Below are 24,566 nucleotides of genomic sequence, written 5' to 3' on the forward strand. Positions count from 1 at the left end.
CTTCCTTCATGACAGTCTATACTGTTCTGCTCACTCCTTTCTCTTGTGCTCTTTCCCCCACCTCACTGTGGAATGAATCCAGGGCCTTATGCCAGGCAAGCACTCTGCCACTGAGTTACCTACCCAGCTCCTATCTCCCTGCTTGTGAGAAGAAGCTCATGGCCTGGAGAAAAGACAGACCCATAAAAGCCTTTATAGACCCAGCTGAGCATGCTGCCAAGACTGTAGAAGTGGCATGGATGGACATTGTGTTGGACCCATGCTGGTGGCATGACATCCAGGTTTGGATGTGTGGCTAATATGGTTGCTTGAGGAATGCTTGTACTTCCCTGCTTGCAAAATGCTTTTTCTGAGCCCCAGTTTATGGACCTTTTACTTAAAATGTCATTGCAACTGAATAAATCCATTAGTAGCTAACTTACCTGTTTTCTCAGGTTGTCTTATGTGTGTGGGTTGGGTGGCCTTTGGCTTGTTCTCAGGCAGCCCAAGTTTAACAGGAGTGGCTTTGAAAGGTTCTTCCTTAGATGATTTTTTTCTTTGCCTAACAAAAGTGCTTTATCTTAATTTTAGAATGATTTTAAGTCTTGGGATTAAGTTATATTAATTCCTGAGCCTAGTCTGATTAGATCTCATCCCCAAATTCAAGGAAGTTAGCCTTGTATCACACTAGCCCAGCTTTGGGATGTGAGCAGCTAAAGGGAGTTGCCAGAGAAAATTGAGATTTGTACCAGTCACAGCATAGGCAGGTGGTCCAGAAATGGGAATGGCGTTGCCCCACAAGGTCAACTCAGTAATCTAGCTGGTGGGCAGTTGAACTGTTTCTAGCATATGGCTTCCATTGCTTCTTTGATCTCAAACCTTTGTTTAAGCCTTTTCTAACTTATTTCCATGTTTAAAGGAAATTTAGGCATCACTGTGTTGAGAAGAAAGTTCTCATTGCAGAAAACTCATCAGGTGGACATTAAATATTAAATGGTGGAACAAGAAAGGCAGGGGTTTAGTAGTGCTATAGAAATAAGCTGGGCAGAGGCAGGCAGATCTCTGGGAGTTCGAGGCCAGCCTGGCCTACAAAGCTACACAGAGAAACCCTGTCTGGAAAAATTTAAAAGAGAGAGAGAGAGAGAGAGAGAGAGAGAGAGAGAGAGAAAGGTAATGTAGAAAAAGATTGTTTATGGAATGTTTGCCTCTATGGCTTTGCTGCTGGCATCTTTTTTCTTTTTTAATTTAAATTAAAAACAATCTTATTTTACATATCAATCCCAGTTCCCTCTCCCTCCCATTGTTGCTGGCATCTTAAAGACCAAAATAATAACTCATTAATTTTTCAGTTAACTTCTTCCTACCTTTCACAGGGTGAGCATATCAGTCACATTTCTCCCTTTTTTAGTCACTGTGATGGAATGCATGACACAGCAGCTTAGGGAAGAAAGGATTTATTTTGGCTCATGCCTTACAAGGGTACAGCCCACCCTGATGGAGTACACAGTGGTATGAGCCTGCTGCTGGGGTTCCTCAGTCTCCACAGACCAGGGAGCCGTTGGTGCTGGAAGCAGTGAAACTGTTACCCTCAAGTTGTCCTCCAGCAACCCACTTTGTCCAGCCAAGTCACACCTCCTAAAGGTTCTTCATCTTCCCAAACAGCACCCACTTCTGAGGACCAAGCCCATTGGGGGAATCAGCCTGCTGTCCAAACCAGAAGAAAACTACTTTCTGAAGCCACTGGTTTATAGCCATATTTGTGAATATAAGTAGAGTGGAGATAATTATTTTACTGTGAACTGTAGCTGAGCTTGGGGTACAGGGAATGAAGGCCAACTCTGGCTCCACCTTCGTGAAACAGGTTCATCTGTGGGACACACACTTCATACCAGTGTCTCTAATCCTCAAGACAGCCTGTTATACTGGCACAGGAGTCTCACTTTGTGGTTCATCATATTAGCCTGGATCCATACACCTAGATGCCCAGTTCTTGCTGTCTCCAGGACCTCTAGAATCAATCATTCTGAAATAATGCTCCATCTCTAGCTGAGATTTCTACACATAAGCTGGTTCCCCAAGAAGGAAATGGATGAGACACATCAGTGACATAGTGGGCTTACCATGGCTGGGAATAATGTGTAAATGTTTTCTGCTGAAGTGGATCTTTCTCCACCCCTTCATACCTGTTTTTCCTGTGAACTCAGCTTTATGCATGCTAGCACTCACTACTGAGCTGTATCCCCAGCTCCAACAATTTATTATAATACAGTCCTTTAAAAATGTGGCCTTCCTGCATCTCAAAATTCCTTTTCAGGGCTCAACAATCCTTTTCAGTGACTCAACAGTTAAGAGCACTGACTGTTCTCCCAAAGGACCCAGGTTCCATTCCCATCACCCACATGTGGCTCACAGCTTTCCAGGCATGCACATACATGCGTGCAGACAAAACACCCAAATGCATAAAATAAATGTTAGAAAAATTTTGTTTTAATTTCTTCTTTTGAAGGTCTTACACCACTGAAATGTCTGGGTTTTTTTGTTTGTTTGTTTGTTTGTTTGTTTTTGTTTTTGTTTTTTTTTGGATGTGCCCTTGCTTAAATTGAGATCTTGGCCAAGCTGATTTTCCCATCTCATAGCCATACCTTTACATTCCAGCAGATCGGACCCACTATGAACTGAGATCCTAGTGTACAATTTGGTAAGCTCATCAGTTCATTCTGTTTCTCTCCTTAGGGATCTGACGAAGGTAGCATCTCTTCAGAATACTGTATGACACTACATCATGAGTGACAGTAAAAGTGATGGTCAGTTTTACAGTGTGCAAGTGGCGGACTCAACTTTCACTGTCCTAAAACGTTACCAGCAATTGAAACCGATTGGCTCTGGAGCCCAAGGAATTGTTTGGTAAGTCTGGGCGTTCTAATAGCATAGACTAAGTCTCTAGTGAAAAGTAAAACTAAATCATAGTTTAGAAACACTGATTGAAAAAATACCCCCTGTTGTAGATTAGATTTTGAGCTAAACTAAATCAATCCTTGCTATAGTTATATACAGTCATTTATAGGATACAAACTCAATTTTTCTTTTGCTTTGTTATTGGTTTTATTTATTTATTGGTTTCTTTTTCTTTGTTTTCTTTTTTATTTGCCCTGTCATTATGATATCAGAATAATTGGTATTCAGTGAGGTGTAACTGGAATTTGGCGTTTTATTCATTTCTTCATCATGGCCACCTTCTCCCCCCTCCTCCTTTTATTCCCAATCACTCCTATTCATTTCCAGGCGCCATCATTGCAGTGCCTTGCCATTCATTGGCAGGATGAGGCCAGGCAGTGTCATTATCACACCATGGATTAACCAGGAAGGGATGCTGTGTGAGGGGTTGGGCTGGCCGTCTCTTCTTTGGTGTCTCTCTTCAACTATGTGTCCAGCCCAGGACGTCAGAACCATTGGTCTGACCCTGAACCTTAGGCTCTTGCATGGTAAGACAGTCAGCTGCTGCGACATCACTGGCCAGACAAAGGTAACGTTTCTCACGTGTTTTCTAGACTACCGTTATCAGCACCTCCCAAACTTTTTAGACTGTAGTTTTTGGATGAGACCCCCCTCCCTCCCCAGTGATAAACAAGGTTTTTTTGTCTTTAAAAAAATTGTGATTACATAAAACATTTAATGTTTACAGCTGGTAGGCAAAGAGGATTGAAAATAAAAGTCCTCTTCTGGGCATTCCAGGAGGAGAGTTTTGGTTTTCCTGTGAAGATGCTGAGCATGGCATCATCAGTGGGCTTCAGCTGATACTCCACTGCAGAGACTCTGATCAGGGAAATCTGCTGTTTTCCTTAATGTAGGCAACTGGGGAGACCTGGGTGCTCAGAGAAGAAACTAGGGAAGAAGGTGCTACATGGAGGGAGTGCCAGCTGTGAGCACATAGTGGGGTGTTAACTTCCAAGTGACAGTGAGCACTAGTACAGGCAGAGTGTCCTTTATCTGAACTGCTCGGAAGCAGAAGTGTTTCTGAGCTTAGATTTTAACTTATTATTATTATTATTACTATTACTATTATTATTTTTTTGATTTTTTGATAGAGGGTTTCTCTGTGGCTTTGGAGGCTGTCCTAAAACTCACTCTGTACACCAGGCTGGCCTCCAGCTCACAGAGATCTGCCTGCCTTTGCCTCCTGAGTGCTGGGATTAAAGGTGTGCACCACCAACGCCTGACCTGAGTTTAGATTTTTGTCACACTTTTCAATATTTGTATTTACTGGTGGACATCTGTAATCCTGAAAAATGAAATGCTCCAAAATCCAGTACTCCGAGTACCACAGTAATGCTCAAAAAGCTTCAGTTTTGGAGTGCTGAGATTTTGAATTTACTCTGAAGATGATCAAACCAGATTTAAACCCTTGTGACAAGAAAGGTTTTAAAGTCAGTGGGATGGCTCAGGTTGTAACGTGGGTGGTAATAGAAAGTAATGAGTGTTTATTTGATATGTAAACTCTTTCTTACTTGGAATTAGATAGTAATTTGACAAGAGGATGGAGGAAGGGGGGATATGAATTATCTTGGAGGGAGGTAGACAGAGCATCCATATTAAATATGGGCTTCATTTATCCACTGGGTCCATTATTGACTTGTTTTTGAAGTTTAAAAGTGAAGTAGATAGTATATAGTATATAATTACACAAGATCTGCCCTGACAGTCTCTGTATATGTGATGTAGTTGAGGACTAGCTCATTGACTTGTTTTTGTCCCATGGGTTTAGGGATAGATCTGGGTCTAAACCACCTGTTGATCTCTTGGAACTTTATTGCACTTAGTTAGAACTTGATGACTTGAATCACTGACCAGGACTCTGACCTAATTTTTGTTTAAAATCTTAATAACAATGACCAAATCAATATTCATTAAATACCTCTTTAGAAATTCTCAATGAATTATATCCATCTCCATAGGTCGATTACATCCAAGAACTGTTTAGGGCTAGAGAGGAGGCTCGGTGGTATAGTGCTTGCATAGTATATGGAAGTACTTGGGTTCCTTGCTAGCACCAAAAACCTACATACATATGTAAGCATACATACATATGTACATATATACATACAGACACTCAGATATATGTGTATGTATATACACAGGTATATGTATTCATACATATTTGCATATATATACACACACCCATGTATACATATGTATACATACTTTAATTTTGTAACTGACAGTTTTATAGTATGTTCTAATATAGGAAAGTAAAACCTTCAGAAGTGATTGTACTTGTCCCCCACTTCCTCTTTTGTTTTTATCCTTTGCCCAGATGTATGGTATCAGTTAGGATAGGGGAATGATCTGGTAATGGTACATTCCTATTAAAGCAAAACAAAAAGTTTACTTTTGCTAAAATAAGTTCAATATTGGATAAGCTGCTACCTTGACAATAGGAACTGGATTTTCTACCACTTATCATTAAGAGCTAGCCATTTTTCTATTAATAGTCTTAAACTTTTTGTTAGCATTGTACTTGTACATTAAAAATGTCCATTGGGGGCAGGAGAGATGGCTGAGAGGTTAAGAGCACTGACTGCTCTTCCAGAGGACCTGAGTTCAATTCCCAGCAACTACATGGTGGCTCACAACCATCTGTAATGAGATCTGGTTCCCTCTTCTGGTGTGCATGCATGCAGATAACTGTATTGTAATAAGTAAATAAAATCTTTTTTTAAAAAAAGGATTAGATTAAAAAAAATGTCCATCAGTGAACCTTTGGGGGTGTAATGGGCAAAATAATGGCTCCTTAGAGATAGCTACATACTAAGCCTAGACTTCTGTGCATGTGTGACCTTACAGGACAAAAGGAACTTTGCAGCCTTGATTAAATTAATGATCTTAACATTCAAGTTCTGGAAGCAGAACTACTATAAGTGGCAAGTCAGGCTGGACCACATAGTGAATTCAAGGCCATCCTGAGGTACAGAGTGAGACCCCGTATAGAAAACAAAGCAACAGATCAGTGAGCTTGAGGTGGGGGCCCGGCCAGTGTAATTGGAAGTTGTTCTTACAAAGGGGAGTCTGGAATGTCCTAGTCAGAGAAGGAAATGGGACCACAGAGGTGGAGTGCTGTGGGATGAGAATGCAGGAAGCTTCTAGAAGCTGGAAAAAGGAAGGAAATGGATTCTTCCCAGAGCTTCCATGAAGGTCACAGCTAAGCTGATCTTAATGTTAGCCCCTTAGGACTAATGTTGGACTTCTGAACTCCAGAAGTGTAAGACAATAAATGTATGTTGTTTTAAATCAATAACTTGTGGCCATTCAATAGCCACAAGAACAGCACTGGAAACTAAGAAGCAAGTGTATTTTTACAGGTTTGAGAAATAAAATGTGTTAGCACCACTTCGTGGTTTCTAACCTAGTTAGTTTTGTTAAACTAGACCATTGTATACATAGGGCTAGGTGTGCACCAGAGCCATGGTGCTCTACAGAGTTAAGTATAAGAGCTGGAGCCAGGATAAAATATTCTGACCCCTAATTTAATTTTTGGTTTTGTTTGCAGTGCTAAACATCAGATTCGGCTTCAGATGTGCTGGGCAAGCCTCTGTTGTCCAGCTGCGTTCCCAGACTTTCCCCTCCTGTTCTGAATTGTCTTTACAGTTGTTGGCTTATTTGATTTGTTTCTGTGTTTTTGTTTCTTAGAAGATGATAGGAAAACCTATTAGGAAATAAGTTTTTAAATATTATCATTTTAGAGCTTAAATGCCTACTAAGTTATATATACTGTTGAGATTTAGTGTATACTTTTCCTTTCTCCTTCTAAAATCCCAAGTTGTTCAGTCCAAAATGTAAACCTTTGGTTCTATGACATGCTTACCCCTTTTCTTAAGTTTTTAATATTGGGTCTGGCAGTTCCTAGGAGTAGCAATCTTAATGCAAAATAGTGCAAAACAATCTTAATGCAAAATAATGAATATAGATAGATCTTATATGCTTTCCTTTCAGCTTTCTGTAAGCATGAACACTCATCTCAAATTGTTTTAATTACCTCTATAAATATAAACAAACCATAAATAATGTCCAGAATAACATGTTTTTGACAAGGAGGTTCTTGGTGTGAAGCACATAATGGCTGTGAGATAGGAGACTTGGGTTCTGAGCTCAGGTAAAGGACTTTGTAATCTTGGGCAGCCCACTGTGTCTTCATGAGTTTTCACATTTTCACCTCTGAAATGATGGCTTGAAACTTCTGACATAAGATGGTAAATCAAAGAACCAAACAAAGAGATTGACAATAATCAGTGAACATTTTTTTCCCCCCCAGACTGGGTTTCTCTGTTTAATAGTCCTGGCTGTCCTGGAACTCCCTCTGTAGACCAGGCTGGCCTCCAACTCACTGAGATCCATCTGCTTCTGCCTCCCAAGTGCTGAGATTAAAGGTGTGTGCCACCACCACTCAGCCAAAAAGTTTTAAATAAATATCTGCAATGTTAAAATAAGTTGGGGGTCTTGATCCAGATAACACAGCAGAGGATGTGAGAGTAAGTAGAGGGTTGATTGTAACTAGAAAGGGAGACTTTCTCCCATGGAACTCCAGGGGAACTGTAAATACCAAGACCAATTTGGGGAGGAGGCTAAAGCCAGGAAACACATCTATGAAACAGATTCTAGTTTGCCGACAGCATTCTCATACTGTCCTTCTCCATGCCCAGCCATTGCCCTTAGAAAGCTAGGAAGTTCCTAAAGAGTCAGTGCCACATCATTCAAGCCTAGTATAGGAAGCCCAGTGTTTGGGGCTGACTGTTTCTTGGGATCATTTGAATTCTGAAAGGGACTGCTGGAACAGTCCTTGTGGCTGGAGAATAGAAATTAGACCCTGAGGCTTTCTACCAGGCCCAGAAAACTCCCTCTGCTCTGCTTTAAAGCCATTGAAAGGCTGTACCCTAGAAATAATGGGTTAACTTGAGTGAGGCACTGCCACTCAGCATCCAGTCATCATTCACTTGTTGAACTTTTACCGAGGTGAGTCTAAACTGTTAGTACCCCCATGTGCCCAGTAGAAGCAAGTGTAAATTCTGAAAGAGAATAGCATTTCCTTGGATTTAGATTATTTCTACAGCACCTTTATAAACGCAGGGTTGTAACACAATAAAAAAATGGCTAGACACACAAGGAGACAGGACAAAAGGGTCAGGGCAGCAGGGGATCCTGGCATCGTTAGTCCAAGTTTTAAATAGCTGTGGTGATGTGTTCAAGATGATAAACAAGATGAAAACTTAAGTGGAAGAACAAGAACTTCTAAAAAGAGAACTAAGTGGAAATAGAAGTGAAAGTGAAAGCTATAGTAATTGAATTACAAACTTAAAGAAAGTATTTATTTATTTTTATTTATTTATTTTTTTTAGATTTTATTATGTATACAACATTCTGCTTCCATGTATATCTGCACGGCAGAAGAGGGCACCAGATCTCATAACGGATGGTTGTGAGCCACCATGTGGTTGCTGGGAATTGAACTCAGGACCTCTGAAAGAGCAAGTGCTGTTAACCTCTGAGCCATCTTTCCAGCCCAAGAAAGTATTTGTTAATATTAGATGTAACTGAAGAGGGAATTGGTAATGTGGAAGATACATCAGCAGAAAATACCCAGAATGAAGCCTCAGAGACTAAAGAGTAGGGATTCAGAAGAGAGATGTGTTAATTTTTTATTGCTCCATAATCAATTACCACAGATTAATGGTTTAAAATAATTCAACATTTATTATCTGATGGCCATCCTTCATTAGAAAATGTAAATTAAAACAACATTCTTATGTACATGGTGAAATACACTCAGCCCAGAGGGTAAAAAGTAGGTTGTTCATGATACCAAGTGTTGGTGAAGATGTTCATATACAGCTCTCTACAGCTCTCAGGCATGGACTCTTGGCACACTGCTGATGGACACAGACACTGAAGACAGTCTGGCTTTATCTACTAAAGTAGAATCTATGCTTTCCCACTTGGCTATGTGCATGTCAGAGATACATGCTTGGAGGAATGGTGCCACGCACATGAATGTCGATGGCAGTGAGTCTTATCATCACTTGAAAACTGAAAAGAACTAAAGTGGCAATCAGTGTCATGTGACAGTCACACAAAGGAATATTACAGCAACGAGAGAGTGAATTATAATAATCAGACTAGTGGGTGAGTCATAAATACAGTGTTGAGTGAAAAGTCAGAGACTTCTAAAAAAAAACAGGCAAATATAAGTGATAGAGTTGTATATAAGGGCACATGTTTGTGAAATTGAGAAAGTTGTTGTCATGAACATCAGAAGTTAGGCCAAGCTTCGTGGTACACACCTTTAATTCCAGCACTTGGGAGGCAGAGGCAGGAGGATCTCTGAGTTCAAGACCAGACAAACTGGTTGACAGTGAGTTTCAGGATAACCAACCAGGACTATAAATAACCTCAGAAGTTATTTTCTTCTTTGGTGGACAAAAATGATAACAATTGGGAGGGGCTGTTAAGGGGACTTTTGGGGGCACCAACAGAGCATGGCTCTTTGTGATATATTATTGAGCAGAGGAACAAAACCCAAAACAAAGCAAAGGAGTGACTGTCAGATGAAAGCCTCCCTCACCAGCAACACTCAGAGCTGGAAAGCAGTGGCCTTAAAGTTCTAAGAGAAAATTGATTTTCGGCTTAGAAGACAGACTGTCAGTCAAAGATGAGGGCAGAGTAAGGTCATTTATCTTCAGTGTATGTTGTCTGGGGACAGTCTTTAAAGACACACTTCAACAATCAAGACAACTCAAGGCCATGTAATACAAGAAGGCAGTTAAATACAAGAGGCCAGAAATGGAATCCCAGGATAAGTTCTGTGAAGAAGGCTTTGAGATGCCTTCAAAGAAAGTATGAATCCATTCCAAGCATAGATGTCTGAGTGGGAGGTTATGGTACCAGTGATGGGCTTTGGGAGATGAGCTTTCTTCTCTTAGGAAAAAGTTGTTTGTTAAAACCTTGTTGAAGGAAGTATAGAAAGAGGCATCATCTACATAGAAAACAGAAGGGCAGGGTGCTCAAGCAGCTGATAGGCTGGAAGGACAGAGAGAGAGCCCATCTGACCTCCACGTAGCAGACATTCTAATTTTGTGTGTGTAATTGGCAGAAGAGATTTGTGATCTTTGGAAAATGAAGCGTAATCCCAGCTCTGCAACTAGTAATATTTACGTGTGTACATTTACTTTCAGTTGGTTGTCAGTGTTTATAATAGACAGCTTGAAGAAGCAGCACAGAGGCTTAGCTATCAGTTTAAAATGAGGAGTGTTTAAGACAGGGGTTTGGAGGAAGAGGGAGGAAGGTAAAGAGATGAAAGAGAGCAGGGTGGAACATAAGATCACCTTGTGTTGTGGGGGAAGAGCAAGATAAGGTGTGTTAACCCACTTACAAAGGAAACCTTGAAATTCCATTAGAACAAAGCTGGGAGAGGTTGGAGGTAACTAACCCCTTTGTTTCATACTAGGAAGTGTCTTTACCTTTGAGTTAAAAGGTCATCTCAAGACAGAAAACATGGATAGCTGAAGGTCATTAGAGCTGGAACAGGAGTGATTTAGATAGATTTCTATTGCTGTGATAAAACACAATGACCAAAAACAACATAGAAGAAAGAAAGGATTTATTCATCTTTCAGTTTGTAATTCATCATCCAGGGAAGTTGGGACAAGAACCTAAAGGCAACTGAAACAGAGGCTGTAGGGAGTACTGCTTATTGGCTTGTTCCTCCTGGCTTGTTCAGTTTGTTTTCTTGTAAGACAACTTACCCAGGGGTAGCAGCACCCACAATGGGCTGGACCTCCCACATCAGTCATTAACCAAGAAAATGCCCCACAAGCCAGTCTATAACGGGGAATTTTCTCAATTGAGATTCCTTCTTCCAAAATGACTCTACCTATGTCAAGCCAGCAAAAAAAAAAAAAAAAAAAAAAAAAAAAAAAACTAGTCAGTACATACATACATACACACACACATACTTATACATAGTGTTTCCAAATCCATATACATTATAGAATCGCTAAATTCAGCTAAATTACATATACATGTTTCACGTTTTCTGCAGTGAGAACACTTAACATCTACTTTCTTAGCAGTTTTAAAGAATATAGTACAAGTAAGGAATGGTAGTGCACACCTTTAATCCCAGTACTCCAGAGGCAAGGGTAGGTGGATCTCTGTGAGTTCAAGGCCAGCATGATTTACATAGCAAGATTCAATACTACACAGAAAGAGCTTGACTCAAAGAAGAAAAAGTAAAGAAAAAACAGCACAGTATAGTGATGTTACTAACTGAAGGCAATGTTATTCTGTAGAGTCCTTGAACACAGTCATACTCCTGTTTGTCTGAAAATTCAGACAAAAACCTTTGAGATCAGAAAGGTGAATCTAAGAAATACAAGTGTATATGTACACACAGGCACATTAATGATTTCTCTCACAATGGATTTTCTTAATCATCATATATTCATATGAGTAGTAAATTTGCCTGTGAGCATGTGGGCTCACCTATGACTGGGGTGTGTGTGTGTGTGTGTGTGTGTGTGTGTGTGTGTGTGTGTGTGTGTGTGTGTAAAACAAATGTAGTGATTCTTCTTAGCAAGTTCTACCATGCCCAGCCTTTAACTTAAAAACAGATCAAATTAAGTTAGAGTTGTTCAGCAGAAAGTATTAACAGAAAGGAATAAGAGTAAATACTATTACAAAGGCAGAGAGGATAGACAGGCAGGGCTTGAAGGGATGCCTGGGCTCACAGGTTGTCTTTAGCAACCTTGAGCCCCTGTTGAGCCATCAGAAGGCCTCTCACTGATGACACTGAGTACTGCTGGCCTGAAACCTGAAGATGTGTCATCATGCCACTCACTTTTCTGCATTCAATTTCTGGAGAAAAATTAACACTAAATTCCATGAAGGGATGTGAGAACTGGAAAGTGGAGCTTTAGGTTTTCCTCTTACTATAAAAGGAGGCAGCATTTCCTGCAGAATTTTATATATAGCAAGTGCTTACATTGGGACTTTGTGTCTTGGGAATTTACCATGAGCTGAGACTTGGGCTACTGTTTCTTTTTAGATTCTTTGGCCTGGGAAAGCATAAACGGTCAAAACTTAGATTTATTAAATTCCTTCCATGAGCTCAACCACAGAATCTGCAGTGATACTCCAAAATATACTGGCATTTTAATCAGTGATAACAGGGAAGTTTTCAATTTCTTGACGTCTTTAAACTGAAAATTTCATTCCTTGACTTGTGTTACATGCTTTGGATTAAATTAACTGTTTCTGAACCTGCTGATCTTAGTAACTGAAAATTCAATGTACAAAGAATTGCTAAATCCTACTGGAACTGTAGCTGAAAGTCATGGTGCCTTGTGGGGGGTAGTGTCAGGGTGAGGTGGGGGTTAGTCTCTCCTGCTGGCTCAGCCACTTCACTTTCCATAAGTACATAAAGCTTGATTGGGGAAGAACAGAAATATTTCTCCTTGTCTATTATTTGCTTTGAAAGATAATACATTGAATGTATATTCTCCATTGCTATTTTCAAAGGCCATTTTAATAGATTGTTTATTATATTTCCTAATTATAGTGCTGCTTTTGATACAGTTCTTGGGATAAATGTTGCTGTCAAGAAGTTAAGCCGTCCTTTCCAGAACCAAACGCATGCAAAGAGAGCCTATCGTGAACTTGTCCTCTTAAAGTGTGTCAATCATAAAAATGTAAGTTACAGGTGCTCCTTCTATGTGCTTTGATGTTAGTAGTGTGATCAGACTGAAGATTAACTAATGATGAGAGAGACTCTATGTCTTAGGGTTTCTGTTGCTGGGATGAAGCAATATAACCAAAAAACAAGTTGGGGAGGAAACGGTTTATTTGCTTTACACTTCAACACTACGTTCATTTACTGAAGGACATCAGGACAGGAACTCAAACAGGGCAGGATCCCGGAGGTAGGAGCTGATGCAGAGGCCATGGAGAGGAGCTGCTTACTAGCTTGCTTCCCCTGCCTTGCTCAGCCTTCTTTCTTATAGAACCCAGAACCAGCAGCCTAGGGATGGCATCACCCACCATGGACTGAGTCCTCCACCTTTGATCACTAAATGAGAAAATGCCTTACAACTAACTGGATCTTGTTGAGTCATTTCTTCAACTGAGGCTCCTTCCTCTGATGACCCTAATGTGTCAAATTGACACACAAAACCATCCAGTACACTAAAAAAAAAAAGCTTACATTTTATTGATAAAATTAGGATGTATTCTTTATTACATCTAGTTATTGGGGGAAGGGAGATGCCACTGCTCATATTGGAAGTCAGAGGACAACTTTCCAGAATCAGTTCTCTTTTTTCCCACCATGTGGGACCCTGGGATACACTGAGTCCATCAGCAGCAGGCTTTTCGGCCAATGCCTTTACCTACAGAGCCATCTCTTCAGCCTTTCGAGGAGATTTGCATGATCAGTTCATGACATCTCTCTCTGGCTTTAGATGAGTAGGGAATATTTAAGATTATACTAAACCCTTTGTTTCAACATCTGTGCTTGATCTTTCTGTATGGTGACATTAAGTGTGCAACTAAGATCAGTTCATTGTTTTGTCACATTATTTTTTTTTAATTTTGGGCAGTGCTGGGGATTGAATCCAGGACCTTACATACACAAGGCAAATGCTCTACCACTGGCCTCCATTTGCATCTGTGGTTTGAGTTGGTTTTAGTTTTTCAATGTATGTTTAATCTTACTTATTTAATTTTTGTCAGTTTACAAAAATGCGTGTTTATTATTTTTAAAAATTCAAGTAACATAAGTTAGAAAGCAAAACTCCCTGGGCCCTTCAGCCATAGTTCACTAGCATGAACATTTTAGTGAGCATGCTTGTGTATGTATGTTCACATATGTATAAACAAGATCAATTATACTATTCTTCCTGTCCACCCCTGTAATGTTGGTAGATTTCATACACTTTAATGGGCACAGCTGTAATGCATTTTTAAGTGGTTGCATATACAGATATATAATGATTTGGTTAACAAATTGTGCTGTTGGTATTTTTGTCACCTTGACACAAGCTAGCATCATCTGGGAAAAGGGAACCTCAACTGAGAATATGTCATCATCAGATTGGCCTTTAGGCAAGTCTGTGAGCCATTTCTTGATTAATGATTGATGTGGGAGGGTCCAGTGCTTCTGGACTGTATTTTAAAAAGCAAGTCAAACAAGCCAATAAGCTGTGTCCCTCCAGGGCCACAGCTTCAGTTCCTGCCTCCAGGTTCCTTCCTTGAGTTCTTGCCCTGATTTCCATTCATGATAGATCATAAACTGTAAGTTGAAATAAACCCTGTCTTTCCCAGGCTTGGTTACAATGTTTTATAAAAGCCATAGGGAGCAAACTAAGCAAATCATGTTGTTGGGTAGATTATTTCTAGGTTTTCTTTTTCTGTTAGAAGCCATGCAAGTTCATGGCCAGGATTGTTGGTCAAACAATCCATACAATTCTTGTTTTTTGTTTATTTGTTGTTTTTTTTGTTTTTTGTTTTTGTTTTTTTTGTTTTTTGTTTTTGTTTTGTTTTGTTTTGGTTTTATGAGCCAGGGTTTCTCTGCATAGCTTTGGAGCCTGTCCTGGAACTCTGTAGACCAGGCTGGCCTCAAACTGGCATAGATCCTCCTGCTTCTGCCTCCTAAGTGCTGGAATTAAAGGCATGCGTCACCAACACCCAGCTCAATTCCGGTTTTTATACATGCTGACAGACTGATGACAAGGAAGACTGTCAGTTTATACTTTGGTGAAAAGCTTCTGAGAGCATGTTTTTACTTCAGATTCCCCCAGCACTGTGTAGTACTGGTTTTGTTTTGTTTTTTTGTCAATCTGACACATCAAATAATCTTATTTGGGCGGTGGTGGCGTATGCCTTTAATGAATGAGGCAAGATGTCTCACTTGAACCTAGAGCTTGCTAATTTGCTAGTCTGGCTAACCAACTTGCTCCAGGGCTCCATCTTCCAAGCTCTGAGATTATAGTGGGCCACCATTCCCATTGACATTTATGTGGGTGCTGGGAGTCTGAACTTGAGTCTTCACTGAACCATCTCACAAGCCCCAACTATTTTTATTTCATTGAAAATTTGCTTTTTCATGGTGGTGGCTCTATTTTTCTCTGAAACTGTTGTTTTAAAAATTCATTATAGGAGGTTTTATACATTAAAGTTATTAACCTTTTTTTCATTCTTGGATTTTGTTGTGTAGCCCAGGGTAGCCTTGAACTCTGTAGTTGTACTCAAACTTACAAACTCCTGCCTCAAATGGGAAAAATGGGAAGAAAACAGTTGAAGCTGGGCATGGGTGAATGTCTGCTAAAATTACATGTGACATGCCACCCATGCCCAGCTTCAGCTGTTCCTTTCCCCCACTTTTTCATTTGACTTCATGTTGATTTGTTTGTTTGTTTGTTTAATTTTAGTTTTTTTTTTTTAATGTAGTTAGAATCCTAAGTTTCCTGCTTAGAAAAGGCTTTATTTATTACACCTGGACAGTAGAAATGTTTGCTCATATTCTTTGCTTTATTCTTTAGTGTTTTAGACTCTGTTCCATTTTGTTTCCTAAGACTGAATGTGGCTGCAGCTTACTTTCCCTTCCCTTGCCCCAGTGTATTTAATGAGTAATTCACCTTTCTCTAGTTCGAAACACATGGTTTGCAAGCGCGGAGGCTACAAGGAGCGAGGCCATGAGGCCTGATCTTCTTGACCATAAAGTATAAGTTCAGCCTTCATACTTAAAAACTTCCCAGAAAGTTGTATATAGTATTTAAGTTTCCAGAGTTAGCTTGGTACTTTATTTAGTGTGTTTCCAACTGTTATTTTCACTCTTTTACATATTTGTAAGTTCTGTAGTAATGATTAACTTACTGGGGACCTGAGTGATTCTATCAAGAGCACATCTTTCAATTGATAGCTAAGTTTTCCAATGCCATCTACTAGAATGCTCTGGTGACAACCATAGTAATGATAAATACTGAGTTCTGCCTTCCTTTTCCCACCTTTAATACATTTCAATGTTCAACCTAACTTTTATAATCCATCTGACATACTAAAGTTAATTTTCTCCTTTCAGATAATTAGCTTGTTAAATGTGTTCACACCACAAAAAACTCTAGAAGAATTTCAAGATGTGTAAGTATTTTTGCATGAGATTGGAAATTTAGAAAGTTAGTGATTTTGATGCTTATGAAACAGTAGGCCATTTGCAAGCTCAAGACACTAGGATGCTGCCAGTGAGACTCAATCCAAGTCCAAGGGCCACAGAACCAGGGGCTACTGGCTATGTCAATGGTGCAGTTTTTAGTCAGAGGCTGAAAGCCTGAGAACTCAGGGAGAGTCTAGCATTTTGATTCTGATACAATAGAAAAAGTCTGTCTCAGCTTTCAGAGAAGCAATTCCTTCATTCTCTAGATTTGATCTTCCTGGGTCTTGCTCAGTTGGATAGTGTTCACATACATTGAGCACCATGCTTCTGTACTTGGTGTATTCAGACTCACATGATCGTTACTGCCCCCAACACCCTCCAAGACACACTTCACATTCAAAGTAGAAATAAGGCTTTCCCAGAGCAGTGTCCCTTGACCTAGTTAAGTTGCCTGCTATAATTCACTATCACAGGGTAGATGCAGGAAAGGCTGTGATGAGGTGGTGGCATTAGGACAAAGGCTTAGGGGAGGTGAGGATTTGTCCTACGGATACTGGGATGAGGCGGAATTGAGAATGGAGGAATAGCCAGAGCAAAGGAGTAGCAGAGGAGCATGGCTGCTGTGTGCTGCTACCAACAAGAGGCCTGTGTGGCTGCAGTGGGGGAAGAGACAGGGCAGAGAGGGTGGGCTTAGGGAAGTGGCATGCAGATAGGAAAGGAGTCAGAATAAGATTTCCAGCAGAGCAGTGGTCTCACTTGACATGTTTTAAAAGAACAATTGCTTTTTGGGTGGCTGAGAATCCACAGTGAGAGGTAGGGACAAAAAAGCCTAGTTAGTATGGAGAGGCATCACAGCAATTCATGTGAGAGGTTCGAGTGGATCACAGGATGAAGGCTTGAGATTAGACACGAAAGCTGTTTGAAGGTGGAGGCATAGGATCTGCTGATAGCTAAATGTGAGAGAGGATTGGGAAGCCACAAATGAAGGCTTGAAACTGCGGTGAGGAGAGCTGTAAGAGGACTAGACGGGGTGGGGGTGGGGTGGGGAGTGAGAAGGTAGAATCAGGAGTATAAAGTTTTAGACATGGACTCAGAGATGTCCGTTGCTGGTCCAAGTGGAACTGTATAGTAGGTAGACAGGAAAGGACCTGGGGTCCAGGAGAGAGGCCTGGATTAAAGGAATCCAAAATCTGTAAGTGGTCCTTAAAGGCGTGGCAGGCTGGACATTACCAAGAAAATGATGTGAGAGGAGAGCCAGGATCTGATCACAGCCACTCCAACGGGAAGAAGTAGTTAGGTGCAGAAACATTGGCCTTGGGGCCCCTGCAAATGTAGAAGCCATCAGTTTTAGCAGAGAATTGGCATAGGTTGAGTCAGAATGGCATCACAAACAATGGGAGGAGAATTAGAGATCATGTGTCTAAGCACCTCCTTGGTTGGGGGCTATGCTTTCACAGTGAGCCAAAAACATGTGCTGGTGGTGGACAGTGAGCTTGTTTATTGTTGTATATTTGGTCTTAAAGACTAGATTTCAGACAGGCAATGGCGGAGAACACTTGGGAGACAGAGGCAGGCAGATCTCTGAGTCCAAGGGCAGCCTGGTCTACAGAGTAAGTCCTAGAACAGCCAGGGCTGCAGAGAGAAACCCTGTCTCAATAAACAACCAAACAAACAAACAAAAAGTTATCATTTTTCGAGCAGTCCAGGTACATAATGAACATGAGCAGAAAGTTCAGAGTTCCCATTTACCCCCTATATAGTAGAACCTTCATATAAGTAACCGTACAAGAATCATGTATTGCTAAGATCAAGGAATCTATAGTAGCACAGTGTAGATAATGGAAAGATGATTAAACAGAAGATAGGTAGGTAGGTAGGTGGATGGATGGATAGACAGACAGACAGATAAAAAAGAAAAGTAGAATAGTTTGTATGAGATTATTTCCATGGTATAAAAGTTGTTCTTTTATAATTTGAAAGAAAGACATCGGATAAGTTAGTTGTTTGTGTGTTCTTTGGGAAATTTTACAAAGTGAATAACATCGTGTTTTTATTCTAACTGTGCAGTAATTATATCCCGTTACTACTGTCTCATAGCAGTGTGATCTAACAATTATGAAGGGATTTAAAAATAATATTAATGATTATGGTTGGTCTCTTTTGAATTTTCAGGTACTTGGTTATGGAATTAATGGATGCTAACTTATGCCAGGTTATTCACATGGAACTGGACCATGAGAGAATGTCATACCTTCTCTACCAGATGCTCTGTGGCATTAAGCATCTGCATTCAGCTGGTATAATTCACAGAGTAAGTATGCACATAATAACTTTATCTTAAAAATAATCATCATCTGGTTGTCACAGTTATCTAGTTACAAAAGAATGTAATATTTTTGTGTGTGAGTGTGTGTGTGGTGTATGTGCATGCGTGTGAGTGCACACTTATTTACATGTTTAGAGAACAGAGGGGAATATCAAGTGTTCAGTCTTGGACTAAATGCCTGGAGGGAGGCTGGTGGCCAGCAAACCCAGTGATCCTCCCGACTCCACTTCTTCCCAGCCCCATAGCACTGGGTTTACATTACATCTATAACCACATCAAGCCTGTTACATGGGCACTGGGCATTTGAACTCTGGTCACCATGCTGTATAGCAAGCACTTTTCCCCATCAATCCATCTCCCCATCCCCAAGAACTTTTTTTCTTGAATTTGGTACTTTGAAAATCCAGGTTAAGCTATAGAATCATACTGATCAGACCAACCCTGTTGCCCAAGCTCCATGTACTTCAGCCACAACAGACACAGAGATGGGGAGCCACCCTACTGCAGAACAGTTACGGTTTTCTGTTTTAACTTTTCACTTTGTGATAACTTAAAACTTAGAGAAAAACTGCAAGAATAGTAAAGAACTCCAAAATACCAATGACCCCAATTTGAACTGTTGTTAATATTCTTGCCAAATTTGAAACTTCCTTTTTAATGAGCAAGGAAATTAGATTTGGGGCAGGAGAAAGCCAATGGTGTTGTCACTGTCAAGACTTGAATGTAAAGGCCAAAGAGATAATGTGGGTGATACTCTGAGCTGCTTTTATAAGTTTTTGCTTTTTTAAAATGTGTACTGCTGTGTAAATAGAGAATCATGATACACCTTTAAAAATACTTGGGCCTGGAGACTTGGTTCAGGGGTTAAGAGGGCTTGCTGCTCTTCCAGAGGACCTGAGTTTGGTTCCCAGAACCCAGGTCAGACAGTTAGCAAATGCCTGCTCCAGAGGATCTGAGGTTCACTTCTGGCCTCCAGGGAACCTACACATGTGTATACAAACTCTCCACGTGCATGTATCACTAAAAATAATAATAATAATAAAATACTCAACGTGTTACATGAAACAAGGAGCAGAGATCATAATCCCAGTAAGGATTTTACTGGGAATATGACAGCTTTCTCTGAATTGCTTGTATGCTGATTTTGCCTAGACTGTCACCAGACTTTTTGCTCCAACAGTGAGAAGTCCCCTTCTTCAGGGAAACCACAGTAAGATGCAGAAACAAAGCATTGGGCAGAATTCTTACTGATCAGTTAGGTGCCAAGAAAGGTTGGATCTAGCACAAACTACTGAATGGAAGCCTCCCAGGGTGTACCTCATCCCTGCCGTCCATCCCAGAAGGCAGAAGAGACCTGACCCTCCCTGCAGACTATGTCTACAGGCATGTGTTGGATTTCAGCATTTCATTCCCTTGTGCACTCCCACAACCAAGTTGTTATTCAAAGTGTAGCCTTTGCTGCCACTCAGTGGTCATTTCAAGTGATAGACATTATGATGGCAAAGCTCACTTTTAAAATAGTTAACTAAGAAATTTCCAATGAACTATTCTACTTCTAGAAAACTTCCCCAGACCTCTAAATAACTGAAGGCATCCTTTTTAATTTTATTTAAGATACTGAATTTTCCCTAACAATATGATGCTAATAAAGTACAATGCTGTTTTCTTCCCTCATACAGAAGAATATATATATATATATATATATATATATATATATTCATTTTTATTTTATATGGATATGGATATTTTGTCTGCATTTATGTACATGTACCATATGCATGCATGGAGTCCAGGAAAAGGTATCCGATCTCCTGGAACTAGAGTTAAATAAAGATGGTTGTGAGCTGCCATGTGTCAGGCACCAGAACATGGAAAAGCAGTAAGTGCTCTTAATCACTGAGCCATCTCTCCACCCACCTGACTCCCCGAAGGCATTCTTAATGTCTCTTAACTATATTGCCTTCTGTGTGGTACTGAGGGTGGAACCTAGGATCCTGTTCAAATGAGGCTGTGCTTTACCACGGAGCTATGTCCTCAGCCCTCTAAATACACCTTTAATGAAATGTATGCTTTATGATAATTTCCCAGATTCACCAGTTGTATCAGTTTTTGAAGGGAAAATGCTTTCCATTACTGCTCCCCCCCTCCCAGAAACCAGAGGTAAGGGCAGGAAAAATGTCCCCTTGTTCTTGGAGACTTCATGAAATTCTGGCATGCACTTGCCTTTTCGTGGAGTATTTGGTCCTTTAGCCTAGGGACAGCACTCCTGCCTACAAGCAGATGAGACAGAATCCAAACAAGTGTCTGTTTTGCTTAACCTATTGTGACCTGAGAAAATGTTCTATGGTCACCTTGTTTCCTGCCACTACCTCCACCATATCTTACCAGTTCCTTCTGGATCCCTCGTATACTCCTGCCTCATACACTCACATCTGTGTCTATTTGGGAAAGGTATGAGCTGTCATTGAAGAGATGTTTCAAACACACAGGTACATCTATGCTAGTATGTTGATGTATCGATACTGAAACCATCATGTTGGTTTCAAATGCACAGGTATATTAAATTGGATGACAGGCCTTTGTGGGTGAAGAGCCCAAGTTAGCCTCAGCGTGCCAGCTACCCAGTGTAAGCATGCTGGCCCCCTTCTTCTAAGCAGCATCTCACACGGAGATACATGCCTTCAATTTTGCTGTTAATTTGATTTGTCACATACCTGTAATCCCAGAACTCAGGATGTTAGGACAGAAAGGTCATAAGTTCAGGGACAGCTTGAGCCATATAACAAGCCTCTGTCTTAAAAAAAAAAAAAAATGGTTTCACTATAAACAAAAATTTTAAATATTGAAAGTTTTTAGAGTGAAACAGGGCAAAAGGTGAAGTTTTATACCTCACCTTGCCAGTTTTACTTTCTATAATTCACAAGATTCAGAAATAAGAAAGCCTCCACCAGTCCTGCAGCCACGTGGAGATGGTCCACGGTAGCAGCCCATACCCTTCCAGCTTTGCCAAGATGCTCCTGTCCACCTGTACCCATGCCAACCTGTCTGCACATGTGTCCATCATTAACTGATAGTTTTCAAAGTTGGAGCCCTCTTGACAGAACAGTGTAACTTGCTTAACAAATTTACATTTGTTTATTTACATTTGTTCTTTCGTCAAAGATCAAATGTTATATAAACATTTATGAAAACTGGATTTCCTCTTCTTGCTCCTATTTCTGTCTGCTTTTAGAAGGGAACTTTGAATTCAGTTTTGTTGTTCCTGTTGTTTGTTTTAGATTTTGCTTTTGGTTGTGTTTTTTTTTTTTTTTTTTTTTTTTTTTTGTGGTACCAGAGATGGAACTGGAGCCTTGTGCATGCTAGGCAAGTGCTCTACCATTGAGCTATATCACCAGCCCAATTTTCAGTTCTTTTAATGAATTTCATATCCAAAGAATTCATTTTCATGTTTTAGGGCAGTGTATTTAGTTCTTATTTGCCCTTTTCAGTTTGGGAAATAAGATACTGATGTATTCCTTGTCCACAACCCTCATCCCTGTGTCTGTTTCTTCCCCTGCCCTCACAGTTTAGTTATAATCTGGTTCTATTTGAATCACTGTTGTATTTTTTTATCAACATAACCATATGAAAAAATTTCAAAGTTGAGCCTTATATAATTCTCTGATTATATTTCTTTCCCCTTCAATATTTTGTTCCTGGAGTTAATTCTTATCCTCTATTTGTCTGTAGTTGTGTGCTTGCTTGTTTTAAGTGGGATTAGGACTATATGTGTTATATGTGTCCTTGTGTTATTCATGTTCATGTGTTTGGGAATGTGTGTGCATATGTGTGTTGTGTGTGTGTGTGTGTTGTGAGTGTGTGTGTGCGTGCGTGCGTGCGTGCGTGCGTGCGTGCGTGCGTGCGTGCGTGTGTAGATGCTCGGAGGTCAACCTGAGGTATGGTTCCTCAAGAACTGCCCATCCTGATTTTTGAGTCTCTCACTGGGATGAGCCCCAGAGATCTGGCTCTCTCCCTTCCCAGTGTTGGATTACAAATATGCTCTGTCATGTCCAGCCTTTTACATGGTGCTGTGGAGCAAACTCAGGACCTCATGCTTTCAAAGCACTTTACCAGCTGAGCATCTCCCCAGCCTGAGACTGTGTTCTTCTTACTCTTATAGCCCTACATTTTCCACCACATAGTAAAACACACCCAGCTGCATCTCAGTAAATGCGGGATCTTCAGGGTTACTCCTTTCATCAGTTGCCTCTCACAATCCTGGGGTGACACCTTGCACAGAGCACCCACTGTCCTGACAGACATCCAGAACTGTATTTTTATTATCCTAGTTGTCCAGCAGAGGGCAGAAAAGTGGAATGCTGTTCCCATCAGTACAGTTTTTAGACAGAGGGGCTGCTTTAGACCAGGGGCTATTTTCCCATTCTCTAGGGCTCCTTTGACAAATGAAGGCTTTCACTGTTGAGTGGTTTCCAGTTCTATGTTTGTTTGTCTTTGTTAGAAGCAGTGCTGCTGCAGCTCTCCTTGCTCATGCAGCCTAGATGCCAAGGACTGCTGGCTGAAATACCTCCATACCCTTGGGTTCTGTATCAATAGATTCAGCTAGCTGCAGATCAAAAGTGTTTAGAAAACAAAAATTTCATCTTTACTGAACAAACACAATCTTTCTTGTGTGTAGTTATCCCCTAAACATTACCATTGATTTAGCTATTATTATCATTTAGAGATAAGAGGATCCCAGAGGCTGTGTGTGTGTGTGTGTGTGTGTAGGTTGTATGCATGTGTCACTCCATGTTATATAAGAGACTTGTAGACTCTCAAGTTTTGAGCAAAGAAACAAGTGGTAGTAAAGGCCATCTGACTTGTTTAGAGGTGGGGGGGTCTTGCATTCCATAATAACATTCTACCTCCCTGTTTCCTATTCTCACATAGTTCAGTAGCTACTCACAGCCCCTTGACTGAAATTGTGTATTTAGTATGCTGTGATTCATTTAAATAGCTAAAACATTTTTTCTCCCTAGGATTTGAAGCCTAGCAACATTGTAGTAAAATCAGACTGTACTCTCAAGATCCTCGACTTTGGCTTGGCAAGGACAGCCTGCACCAACTTTATGATGACTCCCTATGTGGTGACTCGCTATTACCGGGCTCCAGAAGTCATCCTGGGCATGGGCTACAAAGAGAATGGTAAGTAAAGTAGTATTCCCGTCATCACTGGCGTGTCCTTCCTCAAGGGCCGTGTGAGATACAGTGAGATACAGTTTGAGCACTGTGCTGTATATAGATGCCTGTACTCCACAGATTAGAAATCATTTATTTTGTATTTCCATTTGTCAAATTCTTCTTTTTTTTTTTTTTTTTTTTTTTTTTTTTTTTTTAACTCTGGCTGTCCTCAAACTCATAGAACTCTACCTGTTTCTGCCTCCTGAATGCTGGAGTTAAAGGCATGTGCTACCATGCTGGACTTAAAATCTTTCACTTTTGTTCAGAGCATCGTGTGCTCACAGAAGCGCAGTGCTGAGTGTGCAGCTTTCAGTGGGCACACCCACATGGCCCATAGCCCTGGGATCTGTGTCCCCTGGTCACCAACACTGTAGACTGGTTTCACTACTTCCCCCCCCCCACACACACACACATCAAACTTCATTTGTTCTAGCAGTGTCAACTAAATATAAGCTAAACTTTCATTTTTAACAAATATTTGTGATTATTTATAAGAGCAAAGAACAACAATGGAAATTTGCTAAAGTCTTTTGAGATGAGTTTGACTGTGAGTTTACATGGATGTTTTGTAGAGAGGCACAGTGCCCTCCAGCTGCTACCTGTGTTTAGTGCTCCCTTCCCTGGCTGAGCCACAAGATTTAGCCAAGTCCCATGCTTGGCCCCACACAGGAAGACAGACACTGCAGAACCATGCTCAAGAAGGGCCTTACCCCACATCCAGCCCTTCCTTACTGGCTGCTGCCTTTCTGTTGAGGCAATTTAAAAATGGTCATTCAGATTTACCAAAGTTCCACCTGATGAGTGTTTACGGGGGCTGCCCAAGTTTGGGAGGTGGTTTAGAAACAGAGA

General features: G+C 40.6%; 1 protein-coding gene across 5 annotated transcripts in view; it reads left to right on the forward strand.

The window, feature by feature from the left end:
• Positions 1 to 2,694: 2,694 nt before the first annotated feature.
• The window catches only part of Mapk9 (mitogen-activated protein kinase 9), a 33,973-nt gene continuing 12,101 nt past the window's right edge, over positions 2,695 to 24,566 (forward strand). For 2 of the 5 annotated variants that reach the window (XM_027427657.2, XM_027427656.2), the window contains exons 1-6: positions 2,745 to 2,883; positions 3,262 to 3,502; positions 12,584 to 12,713; positions 16,100 to 16,158; positions 18,344 to 18,482; positions 23,516 to 23,681. In XM_027427657.2, the coding sequence (XP_027283458.1) occupies positions 3,459 to 3,502; positions 12,584 to 12,713; positions 16,100 to 16,158; positions 18,344 to 18,482; positions 23,516 to 23,681 (538 nt within the window). In that variant the 5' untranslated portion in view covers positions 2,745 to 2,883; positions 3,262 to 3,458. Of the gene's footprint in view, positions 2,884 to 3,261; positions 3,503 to 12,583; positions 12,714 to 16,099; positions 16,159 to 18,343; positions 18,483 to 23,515; positions 23,682 to 24,566 lie in introns of all 5 variants that reach the window. The other 3 variants (XM_027427654.1, XM_027427658.2, XM_027427655.2) reach the window with 2 other exon arrangements.

Source organism: Cricetulus griseus, chromosome 7 (assembly GCF_003668045.3).
Source record: "Cricetulus griseus strain 17A/GY chromosome 7, alternate assembly CriGri-PICRH-1.0, whole genome shotgun sequence".
Lineage (NCBI taxonomy): Eukaryota > Metazoa > Chordata > Mammalia > Rodentia > Cricetidae > Cricetulus > Cricetulus griseus.